The 20,824-nt window shown below is 28.8% G+C and overlaps 1 protein-coding gene across 2 annotated transcripts in view; it reads left to right on the top strand.

Annotated features, from left to right (window-relative positions):
- LOC107450997 (kinesin-like protein KIF28) overlaps positions 1 to 20,824 on the top strand; it is a 46,805-nt gene that overhangs the window by 12,058 nt on the left and 13,923 nt on the right. For both annotated transcript variants that reach the window (XM_043038861.2, XM_071187704.1), the window contains exons 6-15: positions 1,044 to 1,151; positions 2,056 to 2,186; positions 3,254 to 3,324; positions 4,165 to 4,225; positions 6,413 to 6,568; positions 8,026 to 8,156; positions 10,083 to 10,246; positions 13,630 to 13,764; positions 16,278 to 16,432; positions 20,018 to 20,166. In XM_043038861.2, coding sequence (XP_042894795.1) covers positions 1,044 to 1,151; positions 2,056 to 2,186; positions 3,254 to 3,324; positions 4,165 to 4,225; positions 6,413 to 6,568; positions 8,026 to 8,156; positions 10,083 to 10,246; positions 13,630 to 13,764; positions 16,278 to 16,432; positions 20,018 to 20,166 — 1,261 coding nt within the window. The remainder of the gene's footprint in view (positions 1 to 1,043; positions 1,152 to 2,055; positions 2,187 to 3,253; positions 3,325 to 4,164; positions 4,226 to 6,412; positions 6,569 to 8,025; positions 8,157 to 10,082; positions 10,247 to 13,629; positions 13,765 to 16,277; positions 16,433 to 20,017; positions 20,167 to 20,824) is intronic.

Genomic DNA, 20,824 nt, shown 5'->3' with positions numbered 1-20,824 from the left:
CTGTATAAAAATTATTTTAATGCTGACAGATCTATGTTTCTTAATCTTGTCGAAGATAAAAATTAACTTTAGTGCTGCAGTGAATCATTTCAAAGTAGAGTTACTTTTTTTCAAAGATTTTTTAAAGAATAAATGTTAACATTATTTTCAAATAAGTTTTTAATTATATAATTTAAAATTGTTTTACGAGCCAAAGTAGGACATTTTTTTTACTAATAGTCAAACGAGACGACACAAGTGTTTTTCAAGTGTTTATTACTCACAATTGAAGATTTTTGTCAGTCAAAGTAGTATAATTATAATTAGAGCCATATTTAAAAATAAAATTCATATATTTATACTCATAATTGGAGATATTTACCATCGAAAGTAAAATAATGTAATTATGTAATTAAGGCACGAAATATAAAATTCATGCGATTATTATTCTTATTTGAAGATTTTTGTCAAAGTAGAAAACATATAATAGTCATATAGGAAGACAAAAATCAAGTGTTTACTGCTTACGATTAGAGATCAGCCAAAGGAGAAAAAACATTATTTTTGTGAAATTGGACGATGAAATTTAAATGTTTATTTTTAGTTATATATTTTATCAACTTAAGCAAAGTAAAATTTTTGTGTTTCGAATAGGAAATTTTAAGTGCGGTCTCAATTTGAAGAATAAGCAATAAACAAAAATACTATTAACTTAGTGGTTGAGCAATTAGATTAGATTTAGATTAATTTTGTCTGAGTAACAAATTGTGACAAATGGTAGAAAATTTGTTCTTTATAAATGTTAGACCTTCCACTACCTAATTTTAAAAATCCTGATTCCTTTCCAAAACTTTTAAAACAATAAAGTACTTGAGGTGATATTTTTAAACTAATCATCATATATATTAGGATCAAGGGCGCTCACACGGATTTTAGTTAGTTACAGGGGGGTGCAGCCAGTAAAAATATTCATTAAAATTATTTCAAAAACAGTGAATAAATATTTTTTTTCCTTTTATTATTTAAGAAAAATGTTGTTTCTAGTGTACACCCTTATTTTTCAGTCGAGCTCATACAATTGTAGGAATTCATTTGATACAAAAGTCTAAAAAACCAAGTGGACAAGAAACAGCCAAAATGTCTATTGTGCACCTTGTAGATCTTGCAGGAAGGTAAGAAAATAAGAAACTATTATAAAATTGTAATTTTGATTTTAATGCTGTTTAGAGTAAATTGAATTATAATAAATTCCTTTACATATTTATAATAAAAATTGTAATAATTTTTTCCAAAATTGAAAAATCTTGTCGAATTGGCGTTTTTTTTAAATGATCAACCCTCTTTTTTTAAAAACAATTTGTCTGCTTTTAATTTCCGTTAATTATTTTCAGCAAGACTGAATGTTCAAAATTAAAGCACTACAATGTCAAAATTTTCATTCTGAAGCTATGCTAAAATAACCGTCATCGGACGATCCATCCAATTAAACATATTGTTTACGCTAAAGAACATTTTTACCTTTACGATTTTAAAACCATTTACAACTAGTGTGGATAAAAAAAACAAGAATACAAAACTATGCAGTGTTTTTAACCATTTACAACTAGCATTGTTTCAAAACCGTAAAAGAGACACTTAACTGGACATAGGAGCTTGTCTTTTCGTTAGATTGTGACTTATCAGGGCGAAACATTGTGGTGTGAACACTCTGAAATTCGAACTGCCGTTCTTTCGGTTATGAGTTTGACAGATTAGCCCTTTCAGCTGTAATATGTACTCAGCTGTAAGAAACTAAGTGGTGTCATTAGGTGGGACTAGTTGGTGCGATAAAATTCTGGTTGTTTTATATACAGTTATTTGACTGTTTTGTTTGAGTATAGTAAAATAACAATTGAACAAATTGTTATTCAGCCCTTTTTTTCAAAAAATTTCTATCAGTGTATGGGTGAGTATAAAGCAAACAAAAGGTGGATTTTGGAATCACTGTTAAGGGGTTTATTTTTTAAGAAGCTTGTTTAAACATATTATCATTTCTTATTTAGGCAACACTACTTAATCAAATATTTTTTGTAACAGTGAACGAGCCTCCAACACTGGTGCTACAGGAGATAGGCTAAAAGAGGGAGCTGCTATAAATCAATCTTTATCTTGTTTAGGAAATTGCATACATGCTTTAGCAGAAAGAGCAATGGGAAGAAATGCAAGAGGTAAATATACATCTGAATTTGAGTTTCCAAATTTTACCGAAATTACTTAATATTTTAGAAACTGTCATGAAGGCTTACATAAAAATTATTTTAAATAAAAATTGTTTCACTGGGTCCCCCGAAATTCTCGGAACTAACAAATATTTCGAGAAATGCATATTGGATAGAAAAACAAAACACGCGTTTGATTCATCTATCTAATTATACTTAAGTCAATCTCCCTGAGGGGACAGATAAAAAACCCCATTTTTTAATTTCAAATTCGGATTCTCTTGAAAAATGTACCGGAATTCAACTTACAGGTTTTTGCATTTTGGTTTACAGATGACGCTGTAATCAAAGAAAATTAAATTGGGGTATAAGTTGTCTTAAATGAAGTCATGAAAGTGTTAAGGGAATCAGTGAAAAATTAGAAGAAAAATACGTCTGCATATTTATGTACACCCTATACCTTACATATAAGCATCGTCTGTTTCGAAAAATATGATTTTTAAAATAGCTAATTTTATTGAAGAGTTCTGGTATAATTCCAGAAAAATACTTTATTAATTGCTAATAACCCTCCTTGCTGTTTTTAAAAGTCATCTAAGAAGATTAACTTTCAAATAATGCAACAAAAAAAAATATTTCAAAAGTAACTTTCAAGCCTAACCGTAAATTTCCACGTGAACAGCTTGTTTGAAAAAATTACGTACAATTATTATTTTTTCATTATAAAATATAGTTAGCACTTCTTTTCTTACAATTTCTAATATAATTATGTTGACAAAGTAGTTACTAAAACTAAAATTATAATAAACTTTAACTATTAAAATTTTTTTTATTAAATTATTTTATTAATTAATACTAAATATTATTAATTTATTAATTAATACTAATTATTATTAATTGTTAATTTATTTATATTTATTAATTTATTAATAATTATTGATTTAATAAAAATTATTAATTTATTAATAATAATTAATTTATTGATAATTATTAACTTATTAATGATTTATTAATTAGTTTATCAATTTAAAAAACTATTTTTTTCATATTTAACTGACTATTTTATTTCCTTCCAGTTCCATTTAGAGATTCTGTTCTCACACGATTGTTAATGAATGCATTAGGAGGAAATAGTAGAACAATTATGGTAATTTTTTGCCTTTATGCTTTATTTTAGTTTTTAATTTAAATAAATGTATTCATGAGCAGACGTAAGTGTTTTTTTTAACATGTATAAGTGATATTTGCTATTTTGTATATTATAAGGAGAATCAATTTTTGACCCAATTTTGTTTTTCTGGAACCATCAATTACTTGAAAAGGGAATCACTAAAAAATTTAAAAGTTAAAATCCGTAGCAAATTTTTAAAATTATTGGTATAGTATTTTCAGAAATATATTTGGAATTTTAAGTACGAAGAAAAAAAAATGTCTGGAAGTGGTCAGTTGAAATTAAAAACAGTTAAGCGTTTTACAATAGTAATGTTCTTAGTTTTAAAAGATTAATATTAATGCTAAATATAGAGCATAAGTTGGGAAAAGAAAAATACATTTATTTATTTTTATGCATTTATTGTTTTTCAATTCATAAAATTTTGTGAAAAATATTAATTAAAATTATGAATGAATAAAAATTATTTTTACGGGAATGAATACTTAAATGAAGAATGTTAACAGTTTGAGCATTCATTAAGAAGGTGGCTCATTCGACATCCAAAAACTAATTAATGAATTAATCATGATTAGAAAGTGATCAAAATATTTAGCAAGATTTTATGCTGGCTATAGAGAAGGGAAATTTTTTTTATCGATGTTTAGCACTGGTAACATGATATATGCAATTTTTTTTTAACCTGAACTTGAAAATTTATATAAAGTTTATTTTTCTGACAAATAAGTTATTATTAAACCATATGTCCTGTCTGTAAAGTATTCACCTTACGTATGCAAGAAATACATTTGCTTAGAAACGTATTTATTTTTGCAGATTGCTGCTATAAGTCCTGCTGATATAAATTATGAAGAGACATTATCCACTCTTCGATACGGTAAGATTTACGGCATTCCATATTTGAAGAGCTTAGTAGAAGAACCGGCTAAGTGACATTCTTTTAACAAAATAAGATTTCCCTGTGAAAATTGTTATTTTAACTTTATTTAAATATATAACATTTACTTATATTTCCAAATCTATTCATTCCGAAGATACTCAATGGAAGAACCGGCTAAGTAACGTTATTTGAGTATTCATTGGATTGAAAAACCGGCTAAGTGACTTGGCGACAAATAGTCAATAAACAACCCTAGAAAACTTCTTGTTTAGCATCGAAAGCTTAAGACTTGGGGAGAAAACAAATTGGTGAAAATGAAAAATTTGAAACAGCAGCTTATTTACATTAAAGAGGAATTTATGTTTTTTACGAATCAATAATTAAAATAGTCAAGAAAAAATAACCCTTAAACAGCTTCTAAATAAATTTTTTTAGTTTTCTGGTTCACATTAGTTTGTGTTTCAGACACAATGCCGTAGTAAAAAAAGTAATTTTTTTTCAAAGCAAAGTCGCTTTGGAAATAAATATTATTTTGAACTTATACAACTTTTTCAGTTTATTATTAGTGTTAATAGCTGAATACTCGTTTTTCTTTTTGAAATAAAACTAACTAGTCAATAAATTGGTAATGATCAACATTGCAAAATCACGCACAAAATTGAAAAAAGTTATGCGGACACAATCGCTTGAACACAATGCGGACACAATCATGGTTGTGTCCCTATATCTTGTGCTACTTTTAACGATTTTTTTTCAAATTTTAAAGTTATACTTTTATTAATTAATGAAAAGTTTGCTTAATTTTATTGAATATTTCTGTAGTTATAGTAAGAAAACGTAAGTCAAAATAATTAAATTTTTAAAATATAAAAATGCTCGTGTCTTTATGAATATTTAAGTTAGGTTTACAAATTTCGTGCAATTATTTCAAATGATAATCAACGTAATTGACACTATTTACAAGCTTATAGCTTTTTTTTGGCATAGGGTATTCAAAAACTTTTCATCCGTAATTTATTGCTGGTTCTTCTGGCCTGTAAAAGCTTTAATCTTTATTGATATGCATGGAAAATCGCATGGCTAAATCACTTCTACAGTTTTAAGATAATTCTCTAAGTATTTCTTGAAAAACATGAAAAAAAAAGTTAGAATAGAAGTGTTCACCATTATTTGTCCAACCCCTGTAAATATATATACATATTACTCACTACACTTAAATTTTACACTAAACACTTTTTCTTTCGAAGATACATATTTATTTTTATCCACAGTCATTTGAAGTACTTGTTTTACTTTAAAAAATAACGCTGTTGAGGAACACTGTTGAATAGTTAAAAAATAACAAGTGTTTAACTAGGTCTTGTGTTTAGAATAAATTTTCTTTAATAATTTGTACAGATATTTTTTCCACTATAACTGTTGAAGTAGTTGCTTAACTCTTAAATGATAAAATTTAGAATTAAAAAAAGAAATTTTACTTGAAATGCTTCAAAAAAATAAACACTCAAAACGCAGTGCAAAATTTTAATATAACAAATTCAAACTGGAAATAAAAGACATTTTTTTAGGTTATGTTTCTATGACAGTAATAAAAGTCAAATTTAATTTGTTAATGATTTAATTGTAGTAAAAAGCTTAAGTATTTAAAATTTCAAAACATTTCGTTTCACCACAATTATTAATATATACTAATTCTGGGGAAATAATGTTTTATATTACATTTATTTTGATAATTCATGATTTGATGTCCATTATGAACCAATAGTGTGTGATAAATTATTAGCACACACTATTGATATACCATTATTAATAATTTATTGCCTATTAAGAACCAAAAGTAACGTGGTTTTATAATTTTTTGTTCAGCAGTCCTGTACAAGCGTTATATCAAGGACTATTACTTTACTATTTTATTCGTTATGACTTTATTGGTTTACACTTGTTTAATAGAATTGTATTGATCATTATTTTAGATATTCTGATTTTTATACTCGTTGTTGATGTAACTTTTAGAACTTCACGTATTTATAATGTATGCTTTATGCATGTATCTACTCTCGTATGCCCTTAAATAGGGCGGGTCGAGATACAAATAAACTCATATAAAGGAGAAGTGAGAATGTTCAGTAGTATTTAAGTTGTATATTTCGAATTTTTGAGCTTATTTTTTATAATTTGATGTAGCCGATCGAGCAAAACAAATAAAGACAGTTGCAATTGTAAATGAAGATCCAACTGAAAAACTTATTCGAGAACTACGTCAAGAAAATGAAAGATTGAGAAAAATGTTGGAAAAAGGAGCAATGGATGTACCAATTCAACCAGGAATGTCAGATGAGGGTAAATATTTCAACTGTTAATATTTAATATTTTAACTGTACAGTGAGCAAAATAAATAAATAAATAAATAAATTATCGTAAATTTGATTAAAAAAAATTTGGACTTTGACGTATCAAGTGCCAATTTTAATACTTCAAAGTTCGAGCCATTAAGATGGACAATTATTACGAATTATAGTGACTAATTAGAGCTAACACAAATTACAAATTAATGCTCCGTTACATATAATTAGCGTTAACTATTGCCATTGCTTATGTTATTATAGTTATTATTGTTAACTATTGCTTATGTTGCTAAATCAAAAACAAAAACATACCTTTTTCGAAAAGTTTATGAGAATAGCAGTAAATTTACGAGGATATCAAATTTATAACCATAAAATTTATGATGATAGCTGCAATCTGAAACATATAATCTATATGGTTCAATGGACCCACACTTTAACTGCTTTCTTAATTTAATAATTGGAATCTTACCTTCCAGATTTCCCATATTTTGATGCTGTCCAAATCTATTGAAAAAAAATATGTGCATTCTGGGAAAATACGCGTCTGATTTCGTAACATAATTAGTTATGATCACTAATTAAATATCTTCCCATTGAAGTTTGGCCCTCGAACGTGATAAAAGTTATTTCGGGCAATATTTATTTCTGCACGGCACGATTTGTCTCACCGTTAGGGTATTGTTTTAATAAAGAAGTGTTTCATTGACAATTGTGTAGAAATAAAACACAAATCCTACAACTTCAATATGGATCCCATTTATTCATTTATTAAAAACTTCTTGCTGTTAGGTTTTATTTATTGAGGTCAATCACAAAATTTGAATTCAATTATGTAGAATTCAAGTCTTTCGATATAAATTCAATTAATAGAGCTTTTATGTTAATTTCTAATGAAGCTTTGATTAAAGTGTCTTAATAAATTGAATTTGTGTATATTTTTACATAGAGATTTTATTCATGCAATACGACGAGTTTTTATTTCGGTTTTATTTTGTCCAAACACAGAATTCATATTCTTTGATTTATGTACGCATCTTTGAAGGATTTTTTGAAAAACTTACGTTTCTCATTTTTAAAATATATTTAGCAAACAAAATTATAACTCTCCTTAAAACTTTAGAAAATTTTGGTTAAAAAGTGCCCAACTGTGAGGTGTTTCTGAACAAATAGATAAAAATTTCCTAGACCATAGTTTTTATTAAAAACTAATTTATAAAGATTAATTTTAATTTTTGATATTTAATTCGATTAACTGTGAAAAGGTTATGCAATCAATGTCAATTTCGTTTTTACTTTTACATTATTTTTCTAATTTGATTTTGCGAGAGTATTTATATTTATATTGTTTTCGAATGTAGGTAACATTTTGTAAATAGGTTTCAGCCAGAAACAAATTCCACTTTATTCTGTTTAATTCTAATTACATATTTTTCCCCAAACTTTTTATAGAAATTCACAAGTTAAGGAGGAAATGGGAAGAAGAAATGCACGCTGCAATGGCAGAAAATGACAGAGACCTGCTGCAAATTAAACAGTCTTATGATGATAAGTTAAAACTTGCGAGACAACAAAAAGGATTTGTAAGTACACTTGAAATGAATTTAAAGAGGGGTTGAAAAATATTGTAACTACTTAATATTTTATTAGCTATCAGCTGAATACCCGTTCTCTTTATGGGGTGAAAATCAATAAATCAGTACTGCAAAAAAAAACACTACGAAATCATGCACAAAACCGAAAGACTAACACAATTAATAAATCTAAAATAATTTCAATTTTAGTATTTATTATTATTTTTGTTCTTCCCGGTAATTTTACGTTATTAGATTAAGCAGAACACATTTTTAGTTGTTTATTCTATCAAAAGAACAACTTACTGTATTCAGTATATTTGGGAATGATGCTATTACTCGAGGCCATCTCATGATGATCAAAATTTACTACAATTAAGTGATTTTCTCTGGTACTAATCTATATATATATATACCTACATATATATTATGTAGGTTCAACATCGTAAAGTCTTCACACACGCAACACATTTCCTTTTGATACTGAATAAGTGTGAAAATTTTATTTTAGATTTGCAATAAGTAGTTAAATAAGTATTAATTTAAAGAAGCCTTCATAAGTAACCATGTCTCTAGTTGCTATCAGTGAGAAACTATAAAAGGAAAAAGTTTTGGTATTTTTTATTGACTATTTAAAAACAAAAATGGATTTAATTACGGTTTTACAATAAATATTAAATTTCGTTCTTATATATACGGACTTTTAATAGATATTAAAAAAGTCTACCATAGACGGTTTGTCTTTTTTACGCTAAGACGGATATCACGACTGCTGTCAAGTTTAACAATTCCACCCTACCAAGAACTTAAAATTATGATTTGCTAATATGATTTGCAGCTTATGTCGAATAAATAAAACTTATTATTCATTTTTCTATTTTTCGTCGTTAATCTCTCTTTTATTCTTTTTGTCTTTATTATGATTGAGGGATCGACTAAAAGACCTAATTCATCAGTTTTGATAGACTTGCGTTTTTTCTCATAATTTTCTTTAAATGTTTAATATGTCATTAAATGCTACATTATAACAACTGTGAGTACAGTGATCAAGGAATAAAAAATTTAAGAAAAAATAAGAGAACGTATTAATGGCTTTTGAGCTAATGGTTTTCACATATTAAGACTCAATCTCAATGATTCGAGTGTCTAACCTTAAATATGCTAATTAATTCTGTAGCTACTAATTAATTATTAAGTTACAAAATCAAACACAACAAAAACCGTACCTTTTTAGAAATAACATACTGAATCTATTGAGTTTTGGTTTCTCGATGCTCAAAACATGGAGAGTAATAGCAATCTGGACAATATGACCCAATAGTTCAGGCAGGAGAGCGATCAAAAGTTTGAGCCCTTTGATATTAATTTCACTTTTTACGGATTTCACCCTTTCTTCGGAACTAACGAAGCTTATTGCAAACAATCGTAAATTTATTTTTATCGAAAGAACTAAATGTAAAAAAAATATTTAATATTTTTTATTATTTAATTTATTAATGAGCGAAAAATTTTTGAATTGCATAAAAACTTTACAAATTTTTACATTAATTTCATCTACATAACTTAAATGACAGAAATCGAAATTAGAAGGTAATCTGTTAAATAGTTCTCGAGAAATAAAATTTTAAAAATGCAATTTTGATATCAGATCGCGAAATAGACAATAAGGGAAATTTACATTAAGGGGTCCAAATATTCGACTACTTTTTTGCCTAAATTATTGGCGTTACTTTTTCCAGATTTTCACTACTTCTAACCCCATAAAAAAAAAGTAGATTTTTTTTTCCGTACTGTCAATTCCATTCATCAGTGATTGATTAATTGTCTATGCGAATAGCTGCTACCTCTAGTTAGATTTCCTTTTAATATTGAATAAAATTCTTATATTTTCTATTATTTATTTGAACTTACATGAATAAACGAATCTTTATTTAGGAATGGGATATAGCTAAAATCGAAAAAGAGAAGAAAGTTCGACCTCATTTTACAAATTTGAACTTTGATCCTATGCTCTCAGGAAAAATAGTGCACTTGTTAAAGTTAGGAGAGAATATTGTTGGTAAAACAGACCAAGCTGATATTCAACTTCTCGGTCCAAGGTAAATATTGAACTAAAAAGTACACAAGTTATATATTTTCATAATTTATAAATGAGAAATTATCGAGACAAATAAAGGCTTATTAGGAAAAAATTTTGGATAATTCAAAATTCTTTTTGTGTTCTTTCAACAAATTCTAATGATTCGCCGACAACACTGATCGTTTGTGAAAGCTATCGTGAATGAAAGTAGCTATCTAAAGTGAATGCACATATCATGCGAATCAAAACTGATTTACGGGAAGGTGTACATTTCCAACTTGTAAGGGGCTCTCATATAAGATGCGATTTTTTTATTTTATTTTTAACTTGTAAGGTGCCCCGAAAGGGTTAAATTAGGCTTCTCGGATGCATTTTATTTTAATTATATAATCGTCGTTGAACACAGCCGATCCAATTTTTGGGTTTACGACTACTAATGTTCAACTCCGTAACCTTGTAATTTTGGAATCCAATCCAGAAGACAAGGGAACTTCTGCATTTAGTATTGGGAGAAATTTGCTTTCGTGGAGGACTTTTTGATGGAACTAACTCGCATTTGCTTTACATGGAGAGGAAGACCACGAGAACCTTCCACGATTAGCCTCTCTGCAAGGGGACTCTAACCCATGATCCGTCTACCACTGAAGATATTTTACGTCAACACTGTGGTCAGTGCAAGATGGACGCGGAATTCGTATTGACCAGCCTTTGCCGGGATTCGAACCCGGTTCACCTCATCGGAAAGCGAACGCTCTATCCCCTGAGCCATCTCGGCTTTCTCAGATGCATTGGACTAATCACGCTTTAAAATGTAGGCTAAAAGAACGCGATAGATCTGTCAATTATCAAGAATGTGATAAATCATCTATTACAGCACATTATAGAAATATTGGGCTAAAATTCAATTTCGATCATTCTTTTTCCACCCCTGTCAGCTTACCTTAAATTTTGTTTCATTCCCAGGAATCTTGTTTCATTCATATGAACCCCGATTCTGATATTAATGACATGATTTCCTTACAACCTCTTCATGACCCGTAAAAATGCATTTTGCCCTGATTTGCAATTCTCGGCCACTGCGGTATTTCAAGCTTTTTTCATTTTTATTTTTAATTTGTTCATTGACAACTTAACGTCCTTGTTTCAAACCACTTTTATTTCCTCATTCCCGTCTGGCGAATCTGGAAAATGGTAGTCTATTTTGAGCGCTTAAAGCATATCGTATTTTATTACCATCTACATGTTCTTTGAAGCAAATGAAGTTGATATCATCAAGTAGATCTTTCTGATTCAGTTTCTTGGAATCATTCATTGAACTATTGCCCTGGTTGTTTTATCACATTATACAGAGGAACAGATTATACAGGTTATTGTCATACAGAAGCTTTTTACACTTCTTCATTATCGTTTTAAACGTTGTAAAAAATCACTTTTTCTTAAGCAAGTCCATAATCAAATCATTTCCATATTATCCAATAAATAATTCAAGAAAAAGTCACCTTTATTTTTTAAATAATAAAGCGATTGTTTTTACATAATTTCGTAGAATATCTATAAAGTATCGCTTGTTTTAAAATCGATGAATAAAAGAAAAATAAAATTAACACTTGCGTGGTAAAAATGGTACATAGGTCTTAGGAACAGTTCAGAAATGTTGTCATGCTTAGAAAGGAGGGTTGAGTTTCGAGGAATTGAGACAGTTTGCGATAAAGGGCAGGTAACAAGAAGTGTGACATATCACATATTGGTTAAAGTAAAAATATTTAAAATTAGCAAAATAAATATTTTTGCATTATTTGTTTTATATAGTATTCACCTTTTCATCAAAATTAGCATACAATAATTGTTATTGCTATGTCATTAAAAAACGTACTTAAAGTTTTAAAAAAATTGGAATATCAAATATGTTTCTGAACTGTTATAGCATTATGCACAGTGACATGTGAAAAGAGCAGAAGGGGTAAAAAATATTGAAAGAAATCGGTCCCTTACCAAGAATATGGTAACGATCTCGACCCAAACGAATAAAGCAAAATACCGGTCTGAAATAGAAATTTACTTTTATAAAGCTGTAGAAGAAATTACTTCAATTTGAACTTTTGCATTTTTGTTCGTAGGTAGCGTTTTAATTTCATAATGAAAATTGGTTACAATGGTACAAATAAGTTAAAACTTATCAAGAAGTACAAGTCTGATCGAAAAAATAATAATAGACTGGTTTTGAAAAAGCCTGTCTCGCCTCACTCTCTGAAGTTTAAACGATTCTCAGTTTCGGTGCAGGTACAGTTTGGTGTCATTAGATGAGTTTTAATATACTAAATACGTTTTTATTTCTCCGATCTGATATATGCACCGAAGAGCCATTACATTATGACCACCTTGCTAATAACATGTAGGATCACCTTTGGCCCTCAAAACTGCTATCACCCTCCGTGGCGCTGATTCCACAAGGTGCTGATAGGTAATCTGAGGTATCTGGTACCAAGTGCTCGCCAACTGGTCCTGCAATTCCTTCACATTGCGAGGGGGTAAGCGTGGCAGCACGAATTTGGTTTTCCAAGTAGGATCACAAATGCTCTATTGGATTAAGGTCAGGTGAATTTGGGGGCCAAGACATGACTTGAAAGTCACTGGAATGTTCCTTGAGCCAATCCATGACGATTCGACCCTTATGACATGGTGCATTAGCCTGTTGGTAAACACCATCCCCCGCAGGAAAAACTGTTGCCATGAATGGGTGAACCTGGTCTTCAACTATGTTCAAGTAGCTTACAGACTTCAAGGATTGTTCTATGAGGATTATGGGTCCTAATGTGCCCCATGAAAACATTGTTCCTGGGTGAGAAACCATGAAAACCTGGGCGAGCCGATTGTTATAGATGGAGGGTGGTCATAATGCAATGGCTCTTCGGTGTATTTCTCGAAAAAATGTGTACCCTTTCTTCATTGTGTGATTATAGCACCATCTGTGAGTCAAAGTAAGGAAGATTTTTTCTGGAGAATGAAATAATGAATAAATCTACAATGAAGTAAAATTGGGGTCATTATGGAATATTTTAAAAAAGATCGTTAATTTCACTTCAGGGGTATGGTGGGTTATATTCTATACGTTAAATTTTAGATTTTTTACCTCATACGTATTTCTTGAGATATTTTACCATTTCCATATTTTTTGGACACCCGGTATAACATGTTCAATGAAAGAAAATTATAACTAATAATACACAAAAAAAAGTTTAAAGGTGAAGTAAAGATATGCTTAAATGTCCAAAATTAGTATGCTTTTATTCATATTCATTAATTTTGCTTATACAGCGAAATATAATATTTTTTTTAGATTTAATTAATATTAAACGTTATCAATCATAATTTCAGAGCATTAAGTTTATTTCTTTTTTTTAGTATACAAGAAAGGCACGCTATGGTAAATTTCTTAGAGCATGGTGGTGTTACTTTAGAAAAATGTCACACTGATTGCCGCATACTTTTAAATGGAGAACCTTTAACAGCTAGAGCTCTTTTATCACACTGTGACAGGTAAGTTATTAAATATAAGAATTTCAAAAAATATGTATTACTTGTGTTCTATTGAGAGACATTGAAAGCATCTTATACAAAAAGTTTGAACTGGTTACACCCCCCTGCCTCTTTACTTTCTTGACACGTTGATCTATCTATGTTACAAATTGGTGGCTATTAGTTTTCAAATTGGTGATATCTATATCGTAGAAATTTATGGTTATGATCCAAAATGTGAATCTGAAGCAAAAGATCTTGCATAGGCAATAAAATGCTTCACATTTCTAACAACTGTTATTCTGTTATGCAAATAGTACGACCTTCTTAACCAATTTAATTTCGTAAGTAAGCTAATGCAAAGTGCCGACATAAATTTCAATTCTGCTTTGCATTTAATTGAATTTTTATGGTTTTGGAACTGTTATTTTTTATAAACGATTATCTAATTAAATATGTAGTTAGTGTATTTACTTGTAAATAAAAAATAAAGACTTATTCTGCCCAGAATAATTTATTTTTAAAAATGTTTTCTGATCTAAATAAATTTGCTTTTAATTTTTCATTTGACAAATGGGTTCTCTGTCTTTATGATTTATTAAGGTTTAGAGTGAGATAAAAAAAAATTAACTGACTTCTTTTATTAAATAATTAGTTTGCAATAATTATATAATTAATTTAACCTCTTTATTATTAGCGATATTAAAAATTTTAGTTGCTTTATTGTTACAAAATAATAAAATATTATCTATACATTTATCAGAGTTTTGATCGTTAAACATGAAAAGAATATAAAATCTGATTTAAATTTTAAAAAAATTCAATGTTTAATGTTTTAAACAAAACTTGATTTTTATCGAACGTGATAAAATGCCTCAATTTTTCTCCTCCTAGGACCACTTAAGCCCTATGAATGTACCTGATGGCGAACCTATGTTACGCATGCCACTAAGTGGTACATGTCAGGTATTTGGATGGTACTCGAAAAGTAAATTTAAATTACATGTACTACATGTACAAAAGTACATGTTAAATTTTATTCATCAACATTCTTTGAAATTATTGAAAAAATTTCTCCAAAGCTGTCGGCCACCATCTGCGCTATCATGAAAAAGAATGATTTTGGGTGTCCTTATGACATTTCTGATAAAGTTAATAACTGTTTTATTATTGCTAATAATTCAAGTAAAACCTGAATCATATATAGAATAAAATTAAATGTTTAAGTATTTTGTAAAAAGTTTACCTGGTATGTTCAGATAGGTATTAATGCCACATGTGATAAATCGAAATTTAATAGGGGTTTATGGAATTTAGGGGTAATTGCAGTACTTTAATGTTATTATTTTATTTTTTCAAATACTTTTTGACAATAGTATCATAAATATCGGAACATGATTTATAAGTTTTATATTTCGAAAGCTCGTAGTCAAATAAGGTTAAGATATATATATTAACATATAAAGACACAATTTCCAGAGGCTTTATCTATAGGACAAATGATAAGTGCTTCCTAGTGAATTCTAAATCATGGATAAGATTTTTAAGCTTAAAATTGTCGAAATTAATAAGAAGGGAATTATCAAGAAAAAATTGCTTGTATTTGAAATATAGAACCCATTTCCATCAATGAGAAATTATACAGAGTGAAATCCAGATGTTTTATTAATAAAAGAATTAATATCTTCTAAAAAGATTGAAAGTATGTAACTTAGTACTTAGTAAACTTAGTACTCTTAGAAAATATAGATAAAGATTTCGCGAACGAAAGTGGTATTATATCTAAAACCCATTTTTATATTAAAGTTCTTAGAAGGAAATAAATTACTTAAAGTATGAAGTGTATCAGAAAATTTAAATTTATCTAAAATTAGTTTTTTAAATCTAATGGGAAATTAATTAAATTGTGAGTCTTATTACGAAAATTGTAGTTAAATTGAGATAATCTAGATTTAAAAAGGTCATTTACTAGGATTGCAAAGAGTTTATTTTCATATTTCATATTTTTTCTCTTCCTTCATTAGTATTGCATTCGTATTTTAAATTATGTATATTTTCTGATTTCGTAGTTTAATTAAAATTATTTTTTCACATTTCTTTTCTTTTCCATTCTTTCGCTAGAAGCTTTATATTTTGTTTGATTTCTTTAAATAGTTCTGAATACAATTTTGTGATATGGATTTAACAGCCTTTGCTATCCACCTACTGGTTTTTAACACACATTCACTCATTTTGCAAGCTAATCACTGATTTTGCAGACAGCTGGATCTCTTTTGGCAAGTTTTTTTCTAGTATGCTGTCTCCCCTCACAGATGCAGCAATAATCAAAAGAACGGGACAAGCATATTAATATTTCATATTTCTTTATCTTGCTTTTTATAACTTTTTTTCAATGTCCCTCAAGTGGAACATTCTTATTAAGGCCCCTATTCAAAGGGATCGTCTCTTACCGAAGTTACTCCACTATTTCTTTTACCAATCGAACTATTATAAATCAGCATTTTTATTTATTGATAGAGTTATTTTATTTGTAGAATAATGTTTGGGACGACTCAGTTGTATGTTTTTATCCATCCGGATCAAATGAGAAAAACTGGAAAGAAGTATCCTGATGTAAGCTATGAAATGGCACAAGAAGAAATCGCCGCCAAAGCTGGCATATCTGTTGATGATGATGATCAATCCTTAGGTAAATCGTTTTAAGTTCAAAAGTGTGTTAAAAAGTAAGATGAATTGATTGAATAGGTAGAGATAAGCAGAGAAGCCAATTTCTACAACAAAAATTTTAATGATATGAACTCGAGAATAAATGATAAAATATTAATTTTATAAAATGCGAAAGAAAAATCTCCTCATCACAACTCGCATCACAGAGATTATGGGTTAAATGTGTACATAGTTTTTCTCAAATATTTCATAAATATTCAGAGCACTTTCATGTGCTTATAATGTAATATTCCATTATCAAATCCAAATAAAATTTAATTAATTTTATACCGGACACAAGTTATTCCAATTTGAAAACTGGTAAAAATTTCCAACCGTTTCTCCCTTTACAAGGTAATTTGAGCTGCTACGGGACAATTGTTAAGAATCTAAATGGTAAGGAACCGAGGTTTTGTCCCCGACAGGGATTGGATCCAGGTCAGTCTTTGATCGATGCATACCAGTTTGCCAAGTCAAACTATGGACAACTAGTCAGATTTTTCTTTTGTGACGTAACTAAATTAACGGCTAACTTAGCTTAAACACAAAACGTATATACCTTCCTCATAAAATGCAGTCCTTTGGTCTGAATATAAAGAAGAAAGCAGTTCTGCAGCGTGCGAAACGGTTTTAATACACAAATGAACTCATAAATACACAAAGCAAAGCTCGTTATGTAATAGAACCTGTGACATTCAAAATAATAGTATTATATTATGGTGCAAATTTAAAAAATTTAATCCAACAAATGAGAAGGAGTTGAAATATGTATATTTACTTGTATTTGGATATAGTACTCGAGTGAGAAACAGGCAGTTATGGATTTCAAACTAAGCAAATTAAGACTGAAAATAGGTAATCAAAAGTAATTAATTATGGGAAATGTGATCATTAAGGAAAATGGTAGTACAATGCTATCGTGGGATAACAATAATTCAATAGGTTCAATTGGTCACAAAGTGTGAGGTTTGAACAAATTGGATAAATTGGTATCAACCAATTTAGAATAAGTTGAAAACTAAAGTTAATCAAAATCATAAATAAAAGATATATAAGGCGATGACATGCTATATCCAAATATAAATATTTCATTTGGAGCAATTTAGAGATGTTTCCAAAGAGAAAAAAAAAACAAATACTCATAACAATAATTAAAACTACTCACCACATATTGGAGAAATAAAAAAAAAATACCAAAAAGCACCAAATGGAGACAAATAAATGCACACATTTCTTTAAATTCAGCACAACATTTAATCATGAACAAACTAGCATTTTATTTAGAAACATATCTTTCGCCCCATTTTGTAATACAAGAAAGCCTAGAATTGGAAATGGGTGACAAGAGAATTTAAAATAAATAATCATGCACAAAAAAACATAAGAAATAAAAATAAATAATAAGAGAAAGAAAAATTTAACTGGTGAAAAAGATAAATATAGAAGGAAAACTTAAATTTGAAAGGGTCTTCGATGTTAAGGGAAATTAAAAGTATAAACGTAGATATTAAGTTTACAGAAATTAATTACGGTTTGTGGATTTAATATAAAATTAAAGGCCAACCAACCAAGGGAAGAAGTATGTAAAAAAACAATAAATCCCCTCGATATTGTCCGTATCTCGGAGAGAGAGAGAGAGAGAGAGAGAGGCAGAGGGTACTCCCCTTGGTGTCACAAAGCAAGCATGCACGAGAGAGAATGTGTTAAAGCATCATAAAAAAATTCGTTAACTGATGTAGACCCAGAAAAGTGTCAGCCAATTAAATTTTAAGAGGGGAGAGTTTGAAAATCAGATGAAAGAGATTGGTTAAGTAAGCTCCCTTTAAAAAAATGAAGAAAAAGAAAGGAAGAAAAGGGTATCTCTCCCCACAGGAAAGGCAATGACCGCGTTGACCAGCGAGGAAGGGCGAACAGAATGTTAATATTCATTACGAAGCGAAAAGTGAAATTTCGCCAGACAAGATATTTTAAGAGAAAATTGTATGGTTAAATTGAGATAACAAAACCCTAAATTAAGAAAATTGCTTAGAAATTTCTATATAAAATAAGTTTAAACTGTTATATATATAAAAAAAGGAAATAAAGGCTTAAGAAAATTAAAATATTAGATTTAAATAACAGAGTAAATTGTTACATTGCGCAAAGTGCAGATGTGGCAGAACCGATTGATCCTCTTTCCTTTCCTCGGAGATCATCTGTACTGTAAAAAATATAGTAAAACCTCTCGGGAGCGACTATTCTCTGTTCCATAGCAATATGGTCGTTAATGGACGGTGGTCGTTCTTAGGGGTTACGTTCATATGAAGTTACTCCATAATTTAGTTACCTCCATTTTAAAATGTAATCGAAGGTATATGATTTTTCTCCAGCGATTTTAATTTTACTCAGTGTCATTTTCCTGGTGCTAAAGTGCCACTTGTGTTGGCTGTTGAATTGGATCGAAGAATAAAACTTAGCGTCAAAAAAAGACCCCTAATTATGTGTAAAAATAAATTTACCAATTATGAATTATCGAACTATTTTAAATAAATAAACAATCATGTTTTTTGTTTAAGTTTGAGCTTAATTTTATATCAGAAAAATTAACTTTAAAAAGTGAGAAGAAGTTTGTGTGCTTGGGATGCTTAGCTTTTTTTTCTTCTTCCTAGTTTAGCATTCAACTTTAAAAATAAGACGTTGATAGCATCTATTGCATCTATTGATAGAAAAACCAAGGATTGTTCCTGGTGTAATGAAACACCTAGAATGTCCTTTTACACATTTGGTATTTTGGATAGAACACAGTTATGTAGGTTTAGTCAATCATTAAGAATTAAAATAAATTTTCTTTGAACGAAAAAAAAAACCCTTGAGTTTGAAGACCTCTAGCTTACCTAGAATGTGAGGGCTCTTAGTTATAATCGCATTGATGCCACCATGCTGTGTGGAGCTTTGACTTCCATTACCCCCTCTGCCGAGTCTAGATTAAGAATTAGCCAATCATTAGAAACTAAATTATGCTATTCCTTAAGTGAACAAAAAGTTGAATTTAAAAGGTTTTGCTTACTATAATATAGTAAACTGAAAAATCTGAGGTAAAGATAAAACTAATAATTCATAAGAGTTGCAGTAAGGAGTTTTTCAAAAAATTCAAGAACTATTATTTTAAAAATTTATTTCAAAACAGAAAAAAATACTGAAAAATATACTAAATAATATATTATATATATTGTATATATAATATATTATTTAATAATAAATATATTATATAATATACTAATAATAAATATACTAAATATTTTACATATATATATAAAATATAATAAATAAGTTCGGATATTTTTTTATTTGAAATAATTAAGAACTGACTATTTGAACAAATTTGAAGGATAGTATTTTCAGCTCAAAGAATTTCAATTTTAAAGTAGACTTAAGAACATTTTTTCTCAATTTTTTATGATACAACGACATAAAACGTTTCCTGTTTTTTTCTTCTTTCGTAAAACAAAAATTGGCCATTTTACACATTTAATAAGCGTCTTTTTGAAAAACGCATCCTGTATTTCAATAGTCTTATGTACTTTAATAGATACGGCTTTGCTAAATAAAGACCTTGTAGAAGTTCTACCTGGAGTCGAAGAAGCAAATGCAATTAGTGAAGAATTAGACAAAAAAGTTAAATTTGAAATAGTACTCCTTTCTCCCCAGTGGCTTGGAAAAATGTCCGGACGAACAGAAGTAAGTTGCAGTTAATGTAATTTCTTCTTAAAATTTAAAAAAGTTAAATGCTTTTTATCATTGAATAGTTTTTAAAAAGCTTTTTCAGTAGTTCGATCACGCAAAAGTGCTGTAACTTTGACAATTTATTTTATAATATATATAAAAAGTAAACAGCATCCTTCAAAGAGACCAAATACTCTGAAATTATTGTAGAGCCTCGATAAAGGGGAAGCTCTTGGACTGAAATAATTGTTAGCATAGGAGAAGTATACGTTTAGAAGCGAGTTCTAATTAAGATATCAGTTCGAACTAAACTGTTTAAATTGCTTTAATTAAGTTAATATGATAATTAAATGAGTATATGTTTAAAAAAATAAGGGATTGTTTTAATATTTGTTTGCATTAGCTTCGTTTCTTGCATTGAACCTGATAACAATTTCTTTTTTTCTCTTTTTTTTTTAAGTTTCCAACTAAAATTGATATTGTATTCAGTCTCTGTTCCGACCTTATTTTGTGCTGATTTTATAACAGTCATTGAACAGTCGACTCAATTTTTGAATTTACGATAACTAATGTTCAACTCTGTAGCCTTGTAATTTTGAACGCAATCCAGAGCACAATCAGCGAGTTATTGGGGAGTGAGCCGGATGCGGAATTCGTATCGACCAGCCATTGA

This window comes from Parasteatoda tepidariorum, chromosome X1, assembly GCF_043381705.1.
Source record: "Parasteatoda tepidariorum isolate YZ-2023 chromosome X1, CAS_Ptep_4.0, whole genome shotgun sequence".
Taxonomy (NCBI): Eukaryota; Metazoa; Arthropoda; class Arachnida; order Araneae; family Theridiidae; genus Parasteatoda; species Parasteatoda tepidariorum.
Note: the sequence above shows the minus strand (reverse complement) of the source record. Positions and strands in the feature narration are given on the sequence as shown.